This window comes from Mobula hypostoma, chromosome 13 (assembly GCF_963921235.1).
Source record: "Mobula hypostoma chromosome 13, sMobHyp1.1, whole genome shotgun sequence".
Taxonomy (NCBI): Eukaryota; Metazoa; Chordata; class Chondrichthyes; order Myliobatiformes; family Myliobatidae; genus Mobula; species Mobula hypostoma.
The window spans coordinates 22,262,660-22,283,612 of NC_086109.1; the positions used below are offsets into that span (position 1 = coordinate 22,262,660).

General features: G+C 41.5%; 1 protein-coding gene across 4 annotated transcripts in view; it reads right to left on the reverse strand.

The window, feature by feature from the left end:
• The window catches only part of phtf1 (putative homeodomain transcription factor 1), a 36,412-nt gene that overhangs the window by 3,254 nt on the left and 12,205 nt on the right, over positions 1-20,953 (reverse strand). For 2 of the 4 annotated variants that reach the window (XM_063065428.1, XM_063065429.1), the window contains 9 exons: positions 15,697-15,769; positions 14,495-14,656; positions 14,195-14,284; positions 9,358-9,564; positions 5,350-5,478; positions 4,691-4,963; positions 3,279-3,410; positions 2,606-2,692; positions 230-385 (listed from right to left, as the gene is read on the reverse strand). In XM_063065428.1, coding sequence (XP_062921498.1) covers positions 230-385; positions 2,606-2,692; positions 3,279-3,410; positions 4,691-4,963; positions 5,350-5,478; positions 9,358-9,564; positions 14,195-14,284; positions 14,495-14,656; positions 15,697-15,769 — 1,309 coding nt within the window. The remainder of the gene's footprint in view (positions 1-229; positions 386-2,605; positions 2,693-3,278; positions 3,411-4,690; positions 4,964-5,349; positions 5,479-9,357; positions 9,565-14,194; positions 14,285-14,494; positions 14,657-15,696; positions 15,770-20,953) is intronic. The other 2 variants (XM_063065430.1, XM_063065431.1) reach the window with 1 other exon arrangement.

Below are 20,953 nucleotides of genomic sequence, written 5' to 3' on the forward strand. Positions count from 1 at the left end.
CAGCACAGGATGTGATTTCAATGTTTGAGAGAAGTTTGGACAGGTACGTGGATAGGAGCGGTATGGTCTGAGTGCAGATCGATAGGTCTAGGTAGTTTAAATGGTTTCGTAAGGACTAGATGGGCTGAAGGGCCTATTTCTGTGCTCTAGTTCTTTGATTCTGAAGTGAGTCTCTAGGCAAACCGACGCCCCAGCAACTGCTTTTGGTAATGTAAAGGTAGGCACACACCTGTTCTGTGAGCAAGATGGAAATATTATTGTATTTTCTACTGACTTCGGACCCCAACGTAACTAGCCTCAGCAGGAAAACAGCCAGTGATGCCTCCCAGATGAGGAGCTCCCAGTTATACAAAGAATCCAAGAAGCTGCTGTGACCATGCAGGATCTGAACATTGGGGGGGGGGGGGGGGGGAAGAAAGGAACCAATGTGAAAGGATTATCCTCACATAATCAGTGATGTAACAAAGGCAGTTTCTTTCAACATAATCATAGCAAATCCTCTTTACTATAAATTTGTTCTATATTTGTAACCTTCATAGCCACACAAATACCCAAAACAGTAAAAACACGTTTGAAATGAAATTTAAATTAACAAATGTGATACAACCAGGATCTGCTTTTTAATGATACTGCTTGAAGGACAAATACAAGCCTCAAGACTCCTAGAGAATTCCCTGTTCTTTGAAATACTATTTTAGGAATACCCACATAAAATGAAAGGACAGAATGCTTCAGATTTAATATTTCAATTTAGTTCCAGTAGAATACAGACATCATGGTATTGGATTGTGGGCTGCAGAGCAGGATTAGAACTTCAACCAAGACCTAATAACATTATAAATGTAAGCTTTGAATCACTAAGCAAAAGCAAAGAGAAAGCTGTCATGTCTTATCGATAAACAAGAGAAAATCTGAGCAACACACACGAAATGCTGGTGGAACTCATCAGCCCAGGCAGTATCTGTGGGGGAAAAAAGCACAGTCGATGTTTCAGGCTGAAACCCTTCAGAAGGACTGGAGAAAAAAAGCTGAGGAGTAGATTTGAAAGGTGGGGGAGGGGAGGGATGAAGCAAAGAGCTGGGCAGTTGATTGGTGAAAGAGACAGAAGGTCATGGAAGAAAGAAAAAAGCAGGGGAATGAGCTAACATGACAGAGGAACAAGGGGCGGGGAGAGAGAAAGAGACTTTACTGGAAATTTGAGAAATCGATATTCATGCCATCAGGTTGAAGGCTACCCAACTGAATTACAAGGTGTTGTTCCTCCTACTACACTGTGGCCTTATCCCGACAGTGGAAAACCATGGATGGGCATACCGGAATGGGAAGTAGAATTAAAATGGGTGGGCACTGGGAGATCCCACTTGTTTTGGCAGACGGAGTGTAGATGCTTGGCGAAGCAGCCTCCCAATCTACATCGGATCTCACCGATTATACAAAAGGCCACACCAGGAGAACCAAACACTGTATATGACCCCAACAGACTCACAGGTGAAATATCACCTCACCTGGAAGGGCTGTTTGGGACCCTGAATGATAGAGGAGAAGGTGTAGCACTTGTTCTGTTTGCAAGGATAAGTGCCAGGAGGGAGATCAGTGGGGAAGAGACGAATGGACAAGGGAGTCATGTAGGGAGTGATCCCTGCGGAAAGCAGAAAGTGGGGGGGGGGGGGAGGGAAGGAAAGAAAGATGTGTTTGGTGGTGGGATCCAGTTGGAGGTGGCAGAAGTTTTGGAGAATGTGTTGGATGTGGAGGCTGGTGGAGAACAAGATGAACCCTATCCCTGATAGTGTGGTGGTAAGAGTAGGTGTATGTGAAAGGAAAGAGATGTGGTTGAGGGCAGAGTTGATGGTGGAGGAAGGGCAGCACCTTTGAAAAAGGAGGACATCTCTTTCATTCTAGAATGAAAAGCCTCAGCCTGAGCGCAGATGCGGTGGAGACAGAAGAATTGAGAGAAGGCAATGGTGTTTTTATAAGTAGCAGGGTGGGACGAGGTATAGTCCATATTGTCCAGGTCGCTGTGAGAGTCCGTTGGTTTATAATAGACATTGGTGGATAAGCTATCTCCAGAGATACAGACAGTGAGATTGAGAAAGGGAAAAGTGTTGGAAATGGACCAGGTGAATTTGAGGGCAGAGTGGAAGTTGGAGACAAAGTGCACGAACATAGATTTTTCAAGTTTCCAGTAATGCCTTCCCTCTCTCTCATGTTATCTCCTTGCCCACCCATTGCCTCTCTCTAGTGCTCCTCTCCCCACCCCCTGCACTTTCTTCCATGGCCTGTCTCTTTTACCAGCTTCCCAGCTCCTTGCTTCATCCCTCCCCATCCAAGTTTCACCTATCGCCTGGTGTTTCTCTCTCCCCTTCCCTCAGCTTTTTTTTGTTCCTCCAGTCCTGCCAAAGGGTTCTGGCCTACAACAGCAACTGTACTTTTTTTTCCCCTAGAGATGCTGCCTGGCCTGCTGAGATCCTTCAGCATTTTATGTCTTGTTGATACATACACGACAGAGGTTCAAGTTACATAAGAAATGATACCAATGAGCCACTTTAGAAATTCAGTGCCCTTTCTCCCAACCACAAGCTCATTTAAGGCATTTTCCAAGTCTTACCTGAGCACAGCAGACAAAAGCAATGGACAAAGTAAGTAAAAATGCTGACGAAACAATTACATCAACTGATCGCTGAGGGCCCCGCCTCTGTGAATGAGAAACAGACACTGTAAGTGTGCATGAAAAATATAAATGTTGAAGAGAAACAAAAACACAATAATAGGAAGTGACAAACAAGAGCAGAGAGAAAGTTATCACTAGACAGAGTAGGCTGTATAGTGAGTAAAATACAGAGATAAGAGATCAGTATTTTATGACTTGAAAGACAATGGATTCAAAATGATAACTTTCAGAATTGGGTTCTAAATGAGTACCAAATTTTAAACCCTGTGCTGATAGATCAATCTTCTCACTCAGACGAAAGCCCTCAGAAGCTCCTTGACCAGTGAGCAGAACTGAATAATAATGATACATATGGTATTGCATTAAGTTCTCAAGTTCAAAGATTCAAGAGAATGTATAAATTGTACACCTTGAAATTTCACTTGTTTGGTGAATTTTAATGATATTTGCTGGAGGAAGCCTGCTAAAATTGTTCTCTAAACATATTCATATGCTTGCAGTTTAAAGGAGGCCAATTGTACATCAACCAACCTCCATTATAAGCAGTCCCTTTGATCACAGCTCCTTACTCACTTCCTGTGCTACATTATTCCATGGTCATTGCACTTACCTTTAGGTATGAGCGAAGAGACAACCACATCTTAATATTCTGCACTTTTTTCAGCCTGAAATGAGGAATCTCAGACTTGCGAGCCTTCCTAGCTGATGTCAGGTGACTGAACAGCTTGGCAAACAGCAAGCGCTGTGCAGAAATAAACAAAGGTTTACCCATTTTGCATAGAATGTACATTGTTAAATGAGTGTTTAACTTGACAAAACCCTTGCTTTCCAATAAAGTAAAAGGTTATTAGTAGATCCCTGTTATCCTAAAAATTCAGCTGTATTCTACTTAACCAAGACTTCATGATTTAGAATGGATGCCGTCTTACTCTGTGATATAATTTACAGATAGGAAAATATCAGCGCAAATCAGCACAGGGACAGACCTTTCAAGCCCATGATGTCTCTGCCAAAAACAAGGGGCTGTAATTACATAAGTTACCAATAAATACAACAGAAGTAAGGAAACATTTCTTCAGACGGCGGCATTTATTAACACAGTAAGTGCAGACACTTTTGAAAGAAAATGTACAGGAAACAAAATGGAAGAAGCTAGAATACTAGAAAGAACCACTATGGCTGAATGGCCAGCCTACACTGAATATATTCTCTGGAAACTGGACATTTCAATGATTAGAATTCCAATGGCAAATCTAATTGATGAAAAATTGACATATTGTTTGTGGTAATAGCAACCACAAAGATGTTGGAAAGCTGGGTCGAGCATTGAGGGAGAGGCAGAAAGGCAGTGAAAAAAGAAAGACCAGAATCTCAAATTTTAAAGAGACAAACATAATTACATTCAGTGTGATGCTTGATAATGTACACACATCTTGTTAGGATCTATTAGAAAGGATTTTACACAACAGACATTTGGACCAAGGAACAGATACTAATGTTACAACGTGCATTCATTTAGGTACACAATAAAACTTTCTTATGAGTATTATCAAACAAGACCTAGTAACATGTCTCTACAAAAGGAGATGAGTTATGAGGAAATGATCACAAGTGCACAACTTTTGTTTGGCACTTCCAGAGATAACAGTCAATGGACAATGGTGGAGCAATTTAAATTACAGGGTATCAACTTGCCCAAAATGATCGTCGGAATCAGGTTACAGAGGTAAAAGGATTAGAAAACAAGGATGAAAATACTCAAGAGAAGCATTGCCAAAACTGTAGGTCAGTGAAACCATAGAAGAAGAGAGAATGGTACTTGAATGAAATATGGGCAACATTTTCAGACAATAGAAAACAGGAAGCCAGCCAGGATAATACTTGTTTAGCCTGAACAATCAGCAGTCTGGAGATAACAGGATGGGTGAGAATTTTAGTGAATGAATAGAGTAAGGGGAGAGTTGTATGATGTTCTGGCATGGAATTAGGCCAATAGGTAAGTGAAACTCCACTGTTGCTCACCTGCTTATATGTTCTCTCTGCCACACAAAGAATGAAGAAAAACATCCACATCAGACAGAACCGCTCCAAAATGTTAATCAGCACCAAGACAACAAGAGGCCCATCAGGCTTCCCACCACAACTGATTGTCAGTAACTCAGAGAGAGAGGAGGAAGCTAACTGGTCCAGGTTCTTCTGTTGGAAAAGACGAAATGCAAAAGGTAGCAAGGTGAGAACAGCCGTCACCACATATCCCAGGATCCGGTAACCATTATGCTGCTCAAACGTATTCGCCTGTTGGTAGAATGTATAAAATATAAATAGAGTACTGAAAATCACTGGACTCCAGACAGAAAGAATAGCATTCAGTAAATATAATATACATCAAGGTCCCTCAAAAGTATATAGTTTAGCCAAAGTATCTCAACTCCCAATTAATCTAAGCTATTCCATCTTTGTCAGCACCCTATCTACACAGCCCTTTGCACCACAGTAACCCCACATCAATCCCAAACCTTCCACAGCATTTTTGGCATGCCACACAAAAACAGAGACACCTTGTTCAGGAATCTTTCCCATCCACAACTACCCTATAATTCACTGTCTCATGTCAGTCCCAGAGAGAAATGAAGACTCCCAAGTCACAATCAACATTCTGCATATTTTCTCCACAAACATACCCGCTTCATGATCATTCCACTGATCTCCAGTACAGACATATCAAATTTTTTGCATTCATTTCCTTCCCATATAATGGCGCTGACTCGGTCCAAACTCTGGCTGCTGCTGTACAACCAGTGCAGGTGGTTCTGAAATTACAAAGCAAATAAAGTTTAATTTTAAATTATTAACCACCAGTGACTGAAATCTAGCAAAATCATCCCTTAAACGAGGAAAGCCAAAAGCTCAGGTCCGTAGGATTGTGGATGTTTGAGAGAAGGAGGGGGTAAGGGCAGGGAAGGGCTTAAAAATTAGAGTGAGGATTTAATACTGCAGCCACACAAGAAACTATTACAAGTCAGACCCATTGATACTACAAGCAGAAATGCTTTTTTTCTTTCTGGAAGGAACTCATAGCTCAGCAGGGATGACATAACAACAATTCTGAGAATGTACACTTGGGTGAAAATGTTGGGTGGTCACTCATTCATGCACACACCCAACGGTAACTAGCATCTGACAAGTTTGGGCATTCAGGAGAATTCTCTGCTGGTGTCTTCTAGACAATGCATTTACGTTAAACATCCCCAGAGTACTGAACAAAGCAGTGGTTTCTATGTATTCCAGTTTAAGCTCTCAATCCCTTTCTCATACCTGATGGGTATTAGTGGAGATTACTTTAAGTATTTTTGAAGAGGTTGGATTACCCATGAAGATATCGTTGTACGATGAGAGTTCTATACAATAGACAATAGGTGCAGGAGTAGGCCATTCGGCCCTTCGAGCCAGCACCGCCATTCACTGTGATCATGGCTGATCATCCACAATCTGCATCCAGTTCTTGCCTTATCCCCATAACCTATGATTCCGTTATCTTTAAGAGCTCTATCCATCTCTTTCTTGAAAGCATCCAGAGACTTGGCCTCCACAGCCTTCTGAGGCAGAGCATTCCATACATCCACCACTCTCTGGGTGAAAAAGTTTTTCCTCAACTCCGTTCTAAATGGCCTGCCCCTTATTCTTAAACTTGGCCTCTGGTTCTGGACTCACCCATCAGTGGGAACATGCTTCCTGCCTCCAGCGTGTCCAATCCCTTAATAATCTTATGTTTCAATAAGATCCCCTCTCAGCCTTCTAAATTCCAGAGTATACAAGCTCAGTCGCTCCAATCTTTCAACCTATGACAGTCCCGCCATCCCGAGAATTAACCTTGTGAACCTACGCTGCACTCCCTCAATACCAAGAATGTCCTTCCTCAAATTTTGAGACCAAAACTGCACACAGTACTCCAAGTGTGGTCTCACCAGGGCCCTGTACAATTGCAGGACCTCTTTGCTCTTATACTCAATTCCCCTTGTTATGAAGGCCAGCATGCCATTAAGCTTTCTTCACAGCCTGCTGTATTTGCAGGCTTGCTTTCAGTGACTGATGTACAAGAACACCTAGATCTCGTTGTGCTTCCCCTTTTCCTAACTTGACTCCATTTAGATAATAATCTGCCTTCCTGTTCTTACCACGAAAGTGGATAACCTCACATTTATCCACATTAAACTGCATCTGCCATGCATCTGCCCACTCACCCAGCCTGTCCAAGTCACCCTGCATTCTCATAACACCCTCCTCACATTTCACACTGCCACCCAGCTTTGGGTCATCGGCAAATTTGCTAATGTTACTTTTAATTCCCTCATCTAAATCTTTAATATATATTGTAAACAGCTACGGTCCCAGCACTGAACCCTGCGGTACCCCACTGGTCACCGCCTGCCATTCCGAAAGGGACCCATTAATCGCTACTCTGTTTTCTGTCAGCCAGCCAATTTTCAACCCATGTCAGCCTATACATTCTATTCCACAAACCTTCTCATTCAATGGATCATCCTTCACAACTTCCACCACCTACAATAAGATTCCACCATCAGGAACATTTCCTCCCCTTTCAGCATTTCAAAGGGAGCATTCCCATCACAACTCCTGGTCTGCTTTTCAATCTTTAATAATTACTCTATTACTCACAGTACTTTCTGAAAACTCCTCACCAATGTTTTTTTCAGATACTAAATCTGCTTTTTTTACTTTGATTCCCACCATCAGACACCCAATCAGTCCTTCAAATAGTCCACATGCATTGCTTCTGATCTAGCAAATAGCATTTAGTATGTGTGGTACAATTTTCTTTACCTTGGAGAAATCAAACATATATTGGGTGACCGGTTTGTAGAGCTCCCTCAGTCAGTCCACAAAGGGAACCCCAAGACTTCACTTTAATCCTCCTTCCCACTCTTAACATGTCTGTAGCCTCCTGCATTGTTACACTAAGGTCCAATTTAATCTGGAAGACCAGCAGCTCATCTACCATCTGGGCACATTGGACCCTTCACGTCTCCATGCCAAATTCAACAATTATAGATAAAAAACATAGAACAGTACAGCACAGGAACAGGCTATTCGGCCCACAATATTGTGCTGAACCAGGTAAAAAGGAAATCAAAAACACTCAAACATTAATCCCTCCTACCTACATCATGTCCATAACCCTCCATCTTCCTTACAGCCATGTGTCTATCCCAACTTCTTTTAAAAGCCTCTCATGTATTTGCCTCTACCACTATACCAGGGAGCACATTCCAGGCATCCACAACTCAGAGTAAAAACTTACCCCTCACATCCCCCTTGAACCGACCCCCTCTCGCCTTCAATGCATGCCCTCTGGCATTAGACATCTCAACGCTGGGAAACAGATATTCTCTGTCCATCCCATCTATGCCTCTCATAATCTTGTAAGCCTCTATCAGCCTCCAACGCTCCAGAGCAAACAACCCAAGTTTATCCAGCCTCTCATCATAGCACATGCCCTCTAAACCAGGCATCCTCTCCAAAGCCTCAACATTCTTCCTAAAGCAGAACAACCAGAACTGTATGCAATACTCCAGATGTGGCCTAACCACAGTTTTATAAAGTTAAAATATAATCTAACTTTTGAACTCAATGCTTCAACTAATAAAAGCAAGCATTCCATAAGCTTTCTTAACCACCTTAAATGACCTGTGTAGCCACTTTCAAGGAGCTATGAACTTGGTTCCCAAGATCTCTTTGCTCAGCAACACTGTTAAGGAGCTTGCCCTTACAGTGTACTGTCTCCTTGCAACTGCCCTACTGAGGTGCAACCCCCTAGGTCATTTGCAGATATGGGCTGAGAAATGGCAGATAGAGTTTAACCCAGATAAATATATCCTTTGCCAATCTTCTACACTATCCACAACTCCACCAATCTTGGTATCATCCACAAATTTACTTTTTTTTCCTGTTTGTATTAGATCTGGGTAGTTCTGTTAATCAAATATTAGTTTTCTAAAGATAAAGCTTAGCTTTATTTGTCGCGTGTGCATTGAAACACACAGTGAAGTGCTTTGTTTGCATCAAATCAAATCAGCGAGGATTGTGCTGGGCAGCCACACCACAGCATGCCACAACACACTAACCCTAACTGTACGTTTGAAATGTGGGAGGAAACTGGAGCACCCAGATGAAGTCCATGCAATCACAGGCAGAAAGTACACTTCTCTTACAGACAGCAGTGGGAATCGACCTCCATCGGTTATTGCTGGCTTTCTCATAGTGCTAAGCTTTGTCCTCCGCTGTCTTGGACTGCAACTCAGTTTATCCTCTGTCCACAGATGCACCTTGACCTGAGCATTTTTAACATTTTACTCTTTTAACATGCCTATTTTTGTTTCATCATTAATCTATCAACCAAACAGATTCATAAACATTGGGATCAGCTTGGTAATCCTGGTCTTACCCCATCAAATATCCCCTTTGTCCCATCCATCCCTCTTTCACCCTCTGCAACTTAAAAACCAAATTATTTTCTTACTTTACCAGTTCTGAAGAATTTTCAACCAGAATTCGTCACTTTCCTCAAATGTTGTCTGATCTTCTCAGTGTTCCCAGCAGTTTCTGATTTTAATTACAGAAGTGAAAATTATAGTTGCTCTTGAACAAATGTTAAAAACAGCCACACCCACCTGTTCATCTTTGGACTCTTTCTTCTGCAGAGACACTCTCTGCACACTATCACACTCACTCTCACTACTGTAGGAGGAATGGCATCGAGGCCCATTTAGGAGATCATCCCATAGCATATCCTCAGTCTCTGACCCATGCCGACTGCTCTCAGAGTCCTGACGGGAATTACTGCAGCTCAGGGAGCTGAAGCTCATGTAGGAATTATCCTATAAATAAAAAGAGAAGGAAAATAAAATATAATATGCCCACTGCTCACATTTATTGTCAGTTCAGCACAATAACCAGAAGTAGAACTAGATACTCTTTCAGTTACCCATAACTTAATCCTAATGAGAGTGACATAGTTAATTCAGAAACAAAGGTTCTGAACTTAAAGAAGGGGAACTTTGAAGGTATGAGACGTGAATTAGCTAAGATAGACTGGCAAATGACACTTAAAGGATTGACGGTGGATATGCAATGGCAAGCATTTATAGGTTGCATGGATGAACTACAACAATTGTTCATCCCAGTTTGGCAAAAGAATAAATCAAGGAAGGTAGTGCACCCGTGGCTGACAAGAGAAATTAGGGATAGTATCAATTCCAAAGAAGTAGCATACAAATTAGCCAGAGAAAGTGGCTCACCTGAGGACTGGGAGGAATTCAGAGTTCAGCAGAGGAGGACAAAGGGCTTAATTAGGAAGGGGAAAAAAGATTATGAGAGAAAACTGGCAGAGAACATAAAAACGGACTGTAAAAGCTTTTATAGATATGTAAAAAGGAAAAGACTGGTAAAGACAAATGTAGGTCCCCTGCAGACAGAAACAGGTGAATTGATTATGGGGAGCAAGGACATGGCAGACCAATTGAATAATTACTTTGGTTCTGTCTTCACTAAGGAGGACATAAATAATCTTCCAGAAATAGTAAGGGACAAAGGGTCCAGTGAGATGGAGGAACTCAGTGAAATACATGTTAGTAGGGAAGTGGTGTTAGGTAAATTGAAGGGATTGAAGGCAGATAAATCCCCAGGGCCAGATGGTCTGCATCCTAGAGTGCTTAAGGAAGTAGCCCAAGAAATAGTGGATGCATTAGTGATAATTTTTCAAAACTCGTTAGATTCTGGACTAGTTCCTGAGGATTGGAGGGTGGCTAATGTAACCCCAATTTTTAAAAAAGGAGGGAGAGAGAAACCGGGGAATTATAGACCGGTTAGCCTAACGTCGGTGGTGGGGAAACTGCTGGAGTCAGTTATCAAGGATGTGATAACAGCACATTTGGAAAGCGGAGAAATGATCGGACAAAGTCAGCATGGATTTGTGAAAGGAAAATCATGTCTGACGAATCTCATAGAATTTTTTGAGGATGTAACTAGTAGAGTGGATAGGGGAGAACCAGTGGATGTGGTATATTTGGATTTTCAAAAGGCTTTTGACAAGGTCCCACATAGGAGATTAGTGTGCAAACTTAAAGCACATGGTATTGGGGGTAAGGTATTGGTGTGGGTGGAGAATTGGTTAGCAGACAGGAAGCAAAGAGTGGGAATAAACGGGACCTTTTCAGAATGGCAGGCGGTGACTAGTGGGGTACCGCAAGGCTCAGTGCTGGGACCCCAGTTGTTTACAATATATATTAATGACTTGGATGAGGGAATTAAATGCAGCATCTCCAAGTTTGCGGATGACACGAAGCTTGGCGGCAGTGTTAGCAGTGAGGAGGATGCTAAGAGGATGCAGGGTGACTTGGATAGGTTGGGTGAGTGGGCAAACTCATGGCAGATGCAATTTAATGTGGATAAATGTGAAGTTATCCACTTTGGTGGCAAAAATAGGAAAACAGATTATTATCTGAATGGTGGCCGATTAGGAAAAGGGGAGGTGCAACGAGACTTGGGTGTCATTATACACCAGTCATTGAAAGTGGGCATGCAGGTACAGCAGGCGGTGAAAAAGGCGAATGGTATGCTGGCATTTATAGCGAGAGGATTCGAGTACAGGAGCAGGGAGGTACTACTGCAGTTGTACAAGGCCTTGGTGAGACCACACCTGGAGTATTGTGTGCAGTTTTGGTCCCCTAATCTGAGGAAAGACATCTTTGCCATAGAGGGAGTACAAAGAAGGTTCACTAGATTGATTCCTGGGATGGCAGGACTTTCATATGAAGAAAGACTGGATGAACTGGGCTTGTACTCGTTGGAATTTAGAAGATTGAGGGGGGATCTGATTGAAACGTATAAGATCCTAAAGGGATTGGACAGGCTAGATGCAGGAAGATTGTTCCCGATGTTGGGGAAGTCCAGAACGAGGGGTCACAGTTTGAGGATAGAGGGGAAGCCTTTTAGGACCGAGATTAGGAAAAACTTCTTCACACAGAGAGTGGTGAATCTGTGGAATTCTCTGCCACAGCAAACTGTTGAGGCCAGTTCATTGGCTATGTTTAAGAGGGAGTTAGATATGGCCCTTGTGGCTACAGGGGTCAGGGGGTATGGAGGGAAGGCTGGGGCGGGGTTCTGAGTTGGATGATCAGCCATGATCATAATAAATGGCGGTGCAGGCTCGAAGGGCCGAATGGCCTACTCCTGCACCTATTTTCTATGTTTCTATGTAAACAGGTTGTTGGAGCTTTTTTCTTGAATATGAATCAATATCATGATCAATTTGTCCAAAAACATCCTGCCTTGATTGAGAAGAATAACATTAAAACATGCCTTTCATAGTATTGATTTAATGGTAAGCAGAAGCCAAAGAGAATCTGCCTTTTCTATTCTGCATGAGAAGAGCAGGAAACTAATGCTGAGAAGTACTGGGGTGGGTCAAGGCAGACTTGGTTTAAGAAAATGGTTCTGTTTTGTATAGATCCCTGAAAGAGCCATATATCAGCCATCTAATGAAGGAATATTGAGGAAGATCTTAGACTGGAATCTAATTTTAAAATTAGATGGCCAACTCTGATACTTCACATGAGAATAATTTCACCTATCAAACTTGGCTATCATCAGGTTACCCCTTGCGAAATAAGCCATTTGCCTCAGAGTTTCAAATTCCAACCACAACCTGGGGATTTTTCAGTCATATTCTATTCTATGTTTCCATATTCCTGAGTGAACTGCAAGCAGAAACATAGAAAACCTACAGCTCAATACAGGCCCTTCGGCCCACAATGCTGTGCTGAACATGTACTTACTTTAGAAATTACCTAGGGTTACCCATAGCCCTCTAGTTTTCTAAGCTCCACGTACCTATCCAAAAGACTCTTAAAAGACCCTATCGTATCTGCCTCTACCACCGTTGCTGGCAGCCCATTCCAAGCACTCACCACTCTCTGCGTAAAAAACTTACCCCTGACATCTCCTCTATACCTACTTCCAAGCACCTTAAAATTGTGCCCTCTCATGTTAGCCATTTCAGCCCTGGGGAAGAAGTCTCTGACTATCCACAAGATCAATGCCTCTCATCATTTTATACCCTACCAACATAAGCAAGTAATCAACATATTCTTGACAGATCTTCGGAAAGGAATCAATACTAATTTTATCTCATCAAATGTTAAATGCCTCTATTATGGCCATCTCACAGAAGAGTTTGTTTTTTTTGGAGAGTTCCAACCTACTTATCATTCCTACAAATCCTTTCTGATCAAATTTTTTTGTTCAGAAGCTACACCTCCACCCAACTCCATCCGCTTGGTTTCACCCACTGACTTTGGGAGACCATCATGGAGTAATTTCCAGAATGCTCACTCCCGTCCTCTTTCAATGTATAGACTGAGAAAGACAAACTCCAACAGTGTCAGCTAGCCCCGTCTTGGTCTAATAGCAGACACTTTGATAGGCCCGTGAAGGAATGTTGCAGCTATATAAAACCGTGGTTAGACCACACTTGAAGTATCCTGTTTCGTTCTGATTAGGTAATGTGGAAACTTTAGACGGTGCAGAGGAGATTTACCAGAATGCTGCCTGAACTAAAGGGCGTATCTTATAAGCACAGGTTGAGTGAGATAGGGCTCTTCTTTTTGGATTGGAGGACAAGAAGCAACTTGATAGAAGTGCACAAAATGATAAGAGGCATGGATCAAGAGGATAACCTAGAGGCTTTTTCCCCGGGGAAATTGCTAATACAAGTGGACATATTTTAAAGTGAATGGAGGAAGATATTGGGGGGGGGGGGGAGAATGTCACAGGTCGTTGTTTCTTTTTAAAAAAAAACAGAAATGTAGGTATGAGGAGGAATGGTGCCAGGAGTGGTGGTAGAGGCAGATACATTACTGACATTTATGAAACTCTTAAATAGGCACATGAATGTTAGAAAATGGAGGGCTATGAAGGGTAGGAGGGTAGGATTAGATTGATTTTAGAGTAGGTTAAAAGGTCGGCACAACACTGTGGCCAGAAGGACCTGTACTGTGCTGTAATATTCTTTGGGCCCAACACATCAATGCAATCATGAAAAAAGCAAGCCAGCAGTTCTATTTCGTTAAGAGTTTGAGACTCTCTATAGATGCTCAATGGAGAGCATTGTGACTGGTTGCATCACAGCCTGGTATGGAGCCTCCAATGCACAGGATCACAAGAGGCTGCAGGGGATATACGTTCAGTTAGTCCATCATGGGCACAACCCTTCTACCGTCTAGGGCATCTTCAAAAAAGTGGCAACCATCACTAAGAACCTACACAACCCTGAAGGCTCATAGTCAGTGATTAAGGAACAGCTTCTTCCCTTCATTATATTTTTGCACTCCCCCCCCCTATTTTTGTAACGTATAGATTTTAATATCTTTGCACTCTTCCGCTGCCACAGAACAGCATGTGTCAGTGACAATAAACCCGATTCTGATTCTCATTGATGCAGTGTCATACCGGATTTGGGGCTGCCGATTCAAACTCGGAGTCTTGCAAGCTGTCGGAGTCTCGCTTTGGAATCTCCCACCTTGGGATTCTCTCTCTGCCCTGTAAATAAAACAGGAAGTGATTGCAGTAACAAAGGCCAGACCTGCTGCAAGTTGCTCCAAATACTCGCCTAATGGCATTTGCAGTTTGTAATTAAATTGGGTGTGGGTGGTGTGAATTAAAAATATTTGTGGAGATTGGATTTTCTGTCACGAGTGAAAATATGAGAGAGCTGAGAGAGAGAGAGAGAGAACACACACTGCAAACTACCTCAGAAACTGCAGCTGCTTTGACCTGGGCACTTCTTCGGAATCGTAACATTGTTAATGTCCCCTTCACTTTCTGCTGGCTTAGCAAATGCCGTGCTTGGCTTTCCGTTTCCTCACTGGAATTATCCTCTGAACCTCGATTTGCAGCTCGGTGCTGCGCATCCTGAGAACCAGACACAGAATTTCAAAACCAGCTATATCCCCTGTGTGAACTTTAGAGTACAGCGTCAGGTAAAGAAGTCAGGTTAGGAGCTAAGCTCTACCAGGAGCTGAAATTTATTTTATAACCCTTCTCTGTAATTACGAGAGAAGGTAGCTCATTATCAATCTACAGATTACTTTCAAAACATTACGTACACACATGCACATTTGCCTCATTCTCACAATCCGATCAGGATCACAAAATGACTATATACAGCTATAGAAGACCATAGTTAAGACCCCACTTGGGAGTACTGTGTTCAGTTCTGGTCACCTCATTACAGGAAGGATGTGGATACTATAGAGAGAGTGCAGAGGAGATGTACCATGACGTTGCCTGGATTGGATGGCGTACCTTATGAGAATAGGTTCAGTGAACTTGACCTTTTTTCCTTGGAGCAGATGAGGGGTGACCTGATAGAGATGTATAAGGTGATGAGAGGCATTGATTGTGCGGTTAGCCAGAGGCTTTTTCCCAGGGTTGAAATGGCTAACCCACAAGGGGGCATAGTTTTCTGGTGCTTGGAAGTAGGTACAAGGGGTAAGTCAGAGGTATGTTTTTCATACAGAGCGTGATGGGTGCATGGAATGCACTGCCAGCAAAGGTGGTAGAGGTGGATACAAGAGGGTCTTCTAAGAGACTCTTAGATAGGCACATTGAGTTTAGAAAAATAGAGGGTTATGCGGTAGGGAAATTCTAGGCAGTCGCTATAGTAGGTTACATGGTCGGCACAACACTGTGGGCTGAAGGGCCTGTAATGTGCTGTAAATTTCTATGTTTCTAAATCATCAATTAAACAATAGTTAAATTCTAAAGCCTTAACCACAGATTAATTCATCTGCAAACAAATGTATCTGGAATAAAATTGTATAAACTAGGTTGAAGTACAAGTCAGCCATGACTGAGCCAAAGCATGCGTTCAAACAACTGAATATCCTCTTGTTCCTATTGGTCTTCAAAATTTATGGATCAATCTTGATAGGCATGGACTACAGACTTACTCTCCCATTGTTGGACACAGGAATCGTAGTGCAGCGCCCAATCTTTCTAGATAAATGCCTCGATTGCGTAGTTCTGAGGACAAAAGTAAACACATTTCAGTAAACTCATAAATTCTTGGGAATAAAACAGTACCAGAGGTCCATGGAAAAGGACATAATAGTTAGGATCTAAGATAAGGAATGCTCATGATGAACATCTAGTCTTATTATTTTAAGACAACATACTAAACTATCAGGTCTTTAAAGAAAAGGGCAAAGTGAATACTGAAATGCATTACTGGGTGGATTAGAAGAGAGTTCAAAGTGAATGATGTCTTGATCAGAATGCATCACAAGTACTGAACCTAGTCCTGAAAAATGTTCATGTCAAATTTATTCCACATTAACTTTGATAAATGAGATTGTTAGACTTCCATTTCTCTTACAGCTCTCAACTTATCCAATTAGCCCCACACCCTGTTCAACCCTGTAATTTGCAAAGAAGAAAAGCCCAATTTGGCCAAGCTCCCATTGCTAAATTCTATCCATTTCCTATGCAGCATGCACTAACTTAAAATTTCACCCCATTTAAAAACCCTCTTTTGCCAGTCATCCTGAAAGATGAGTTTAGGGAGTTAGGTGCCAAGTTAAAGGACAGGACCTCCAGGATAGCAATCTCAGGATTGCTACCAATGCCATGTGCAGGTGGGTTTAGAAAAAGTAAGATAGCACAAATCAACAGGTGGCTAAAGACATGGTGCAGGAGGGAGGGCTTCAGATTTATAGATAATTGGGCAGCTTTCCAGGGAAGGTGGGACCTGTTCCGGCGGGACGGTTTACATCTGAACTGGAGGGGAACAAATATTCTTGCAGGTAGGTTTGCCAAAGAGGCTCCCGTGGATTTAAATTAGATACAAGGGGGGAGGGGAACCAGAGTGTAGGAACAGATGTAGGGGAGAAGGAAGAAAAAGAAAATAGTAAAGTTGTTTGCACCGTTAGTGATAAACAGAGAGTAAGAGGTGGAAAATTTCTTAAATGCATTTATTTTAATGCTAGGAGCATTGTAAGAAAGGTGGATGAGCTTATAGCATGGATTGATACCTGGAAGTATGATGTTGTAGCTATTAGTGAAACATGGTTGCAGGAAGGGTGTCATTGGCAATATTCCTGGATTTCGTTGCTTCAGGTGTGATAGAATCGGAGGGACAAGAGGGGGAGGTGTTGCATTGCTTGTCAGAGAAAATATTGCAGTGGTGCTCTGGCAGGATAGATTAGAGGGCTCGTCTAGGGAGGCTATTTGGGTGGAATTGAGGAATGGGAAAGATGTAGTAACATGTATAGGGGTGTATTATAGACCACCTAATGGGGAGCGAGAAGTGGAGGAGCAAATTTGTAAGGAGAATGCAAATATTTGTAGTAAGCACAAGGTTGTGATTGTGGGAGATTTTAATTTTCCACACATAGACTGGGAAGCCCATACTGTAAAAGGGCTGGAAGATTTACAGTTTGTAAAATGTATGCAGGATAGTGTTTTGCAGCAATACATAGAGGCACCAACTACAGAAGGGGCAGTGTTGGATCTCCTGTTAGGGAATGAGATAGGTCAGGTGACGGAGGTATGTGTTGGGGAGTACTTTGGGTCCAGTGATCACAATGCCATTAGTTTCAATATAATTATGGAGAAGGATAGGTCTGGACTCAAGGTTGAGATTTTTGATTAGAGAAAGGCTAACTTTGAGGAGATGCAAAAGGATTTAGGAGTGGATTGGGACAATTTGTTTTATGGGAAGGATGTAATAGAGAAATGGAGGTCATTTAAAGGTGAAATTTTGAGAGTACAGAATCTTTACGTTCCTGTTAGGTTGAAAGGAAAGGTTAAAAGTTTGAGAGAGCCATGGTTTTCAAGGGATATTGGAAACCTGGTTCGGAAACAGAGAGATATCTACAATAAATACAGGCAGCGTGGAGTAAATGAGGTGCTCAAGGAATATAAAGAATGTAGAAAGAATCTTAAGAAAGAAATTAGAAAAGCTAAAAGATACGAGGTTGCTTTGGCAAGGTGAAAATAACTCCAAAGGGTTTCTACAGTTATACTAATAGCAAAAGGACAGTGAGGGATAAAATTGGTCCCTTAGAGAATCAGAGTGGAACCAAAAGAGATGGGGGAGATTTTGAACAATTTCTTTTCTTCGGTATTCACTAAGGAGAAGGATGTTGAATTGTGTAAGGTAAGGGAAACAGGTAAAGAAGTTATGGAAACTATGATGATTAAAGAAGAGGAAGTACTGGTGCTTTTAAGGAATATAAAAGTGGATAAGTCTCCGAGTCCTGACCGGATATTCCCTAGGACCTTGAGGGAAGTTAGTGTAGAAATAGCAGGGGCTCTGACAGAAATATTTCAAATGTCATTAGAAACGGGGATGGTGCCGGAGGATTGGCATATTGCTCATGTTGTTCCATTGTTTAAAAAGGGTTCTAAGAGTAAACCTAGCAATTATCGACCTGTGAGTTTGACGTTAGTGGTGGGTAAATTCATGGAAAATATTCTTAGAGATGGTATATATAATTATCTGGATAGACAGGGTCTGATTAGGAACAGTCAACATGGATTTGTGCGTGGAAGGTCATGTTTGACAAATCTTATTGAATTTTTTGAAGAGGTTACTAGGAAAGTTGACAAGGGTAAAGCGGTAGATGTTGTCTATATGGACCAGTAAGGCCTTTGACAAGGTTCCACACGGAAGGTTAGTTAGGAAGGTTCAATCGTTAGGCATTAATATTGAAGAAGTAAAATGGAATTCAGCAGTGGCTGGATGGGAGACACCAGAGAGTAGTGGTGGATAACTGTTTGTCAGATTGGAGGCCGGTGACTAGTGGTGTGCCTCAGGGATCTGTACTGGGTCTAATGTTGTTTGTCATATACATTAATGATCTGGATGATGGGGTGGTAAATTGGATTAGTAAGTATGCAGATGATACCAAGATAGGTGGCGTTGTGGATTATGAAGTAGGTTTTCAAAGCTTGCAGAGAGATTTAGGCCAGTTAGAAGAGTGGGCTGAAAGATGGCAGATGGAGTTTAAAGCTGATAAATGTGAGGTGCTACATTTTGGTAGGACTAATCAAAATAGGACATACATGGTAAATGGTAGGGTGGTGCCTAGCTCCCTGAAGGTGGAATCTCATGTGGATAGGGTGGTGAAGAAAGCTTTTGGTATGCTGGCCTTTATAAATCAGAGCACTGAGTATAGGAGTTGGGATGTAGTGTTAAAATTGTACAAGGCATTGATAAGGTCAAATTTGGAGTATTGTGTACAGTTTTGGTCACCGAATTATAGGAAAGATGTTAACAAAATAGAGAGAGTACAGACAAGATTTATTAGAATGTTACCTGGATTTCAGCACCTAAGTTACAGAGAAAGGTTGAACAAGTTGGGTCCTTATTCATTGGAGCGTAGAAGGTTGAGGGGGTACTTAATAGAAGTATTTAAAATTATGAGGGGGATAGATAGAGTTGACGTGGATAGGCTTTTTCCATTGAGAGTAGGGGAGATTCAAACAAGAGGACATGAGTTGAGAGTTGGGGGCAAAAGTTTAGGGGCAACATGAGAGGGAACTTCTTTACTCAGAGAGTGGTAGCTGTGTGGAACGAGCTTCCTGCAGAAGTGGTAGAGGCGGGTTTGATATTGTCATTTAAAGTTAAATTGGATAGCTATACGGACAGGAAAGGAATGGAGGGTTATGGGCTGAGTGAAGGTCGGTGGAACTAGGTGACAGTAAGCGTTCGGCACGGACTAGAAGGGCCGAGATGGCCTGTTTCCGTCCTGTAATTGTTATATGGTTATATCCGTATTGAGTCTGTTGGTTTCCAATCTCCTGCCATTGGAAACAGTTTCTGTCGTTTCTTTCTCAGAGATCTGAGCATCTCAATTAAATATTCCTTCGGTTTCAAGGATAACATTATTGGCCTTTACATTATTAGTTCCTCAACCTGGTATTTCTTTAAAACTTCCTAAAGTTTAGTTTTCAGATTTGAACAAATCTTCCACTGAGCCCTAGCAATAAATTTAGAAAGGTTTTCGTATTACTTCCTTGCTTTTGCAGCTTATACATTTTGTAAAACCAAGGATCCCGATGCTTTTGCAAGAGTCCAAGTTAGACTGTGTGGATCACTGAACTCATCACAATTCTGACTCCATCGTAAAGCTATCCATTTTACTTGGTCCTTCAGCCCATCTAGTTCATGCCAAACTATTAATCTGACTGGTACCATTAACCTACATCAGGACCATAGTCCCTCATACCCCTCCCATCTATGTATCTACCTAAATTTTTCTTAAATGCTGAAACTGAAACCACATCCACCATTTCTTTTTTTTTTAATTTTATTTTTATTTGGATAATGAATTCACAATTATCATGTACTTTTTTCACACATATAACCTTTTCCATTTTTTATATGTATAAAACTACAATTATTTATACATTCTTAAGTACACATTGAGATGATATAAAAGCAAAATAAACATTTAAATAGATAATTATGTACTGTGGTAAATCTAACCTATTAGGCTAAGTAATGAAATTAGTTGTCAAGAAAAATGGTAATAATAGTTTCCATACAACCCTTCTGGACCATTTCCACTGGTCCAAAATGTTGCATACAAGCCTATATACCAACCATTGTAGGTGTTTATATCCCAATTTGTTCGTGCTTGTTCCTGCCCGCAGACATAATTATCCAATCCCTATGTACTTATTTACTTAATTTTTTCTTTTTTTTATCCCTTTCCCAAATCTTTCCCTTTACTTGTGTTAATTCTCTATTTTCCAAAAAAAAAACAACAAACATTTAGACTAGGGGTGCTTACGTTAGCAATATTACTGTGTTGATGAGAAGAGCAATATAAATCATTAGGAGAGTCATCTAAAGTCTGCTCGCATTGGGGTTATATATTCAATCCATTTATTCCAGATTTGATAAAATGTTTCTTTTTGAGTTCTCAGGGAGTAGGTCAACTTTTCCATTTTAAATATTTCCAAGATAATTTCGTACCAATCTTCTAATGTAGGCGGTATTGGATTTAGCCATTTTCTAGTGATTGATTTCTTACTTGCCGCTAAGAGGGCCTGCAGCAACTTTATATCTTCCTTCTGTTCAAGGAACAATACATGCCCCAAATAGAGCGTCTCAAAGTTCAGAGGTATCTGGGACCTAAGTACCTTAACTAATGTTCTATGAATACCTTCCCAAAATAGACTTAATTTAGGGCAATCCCA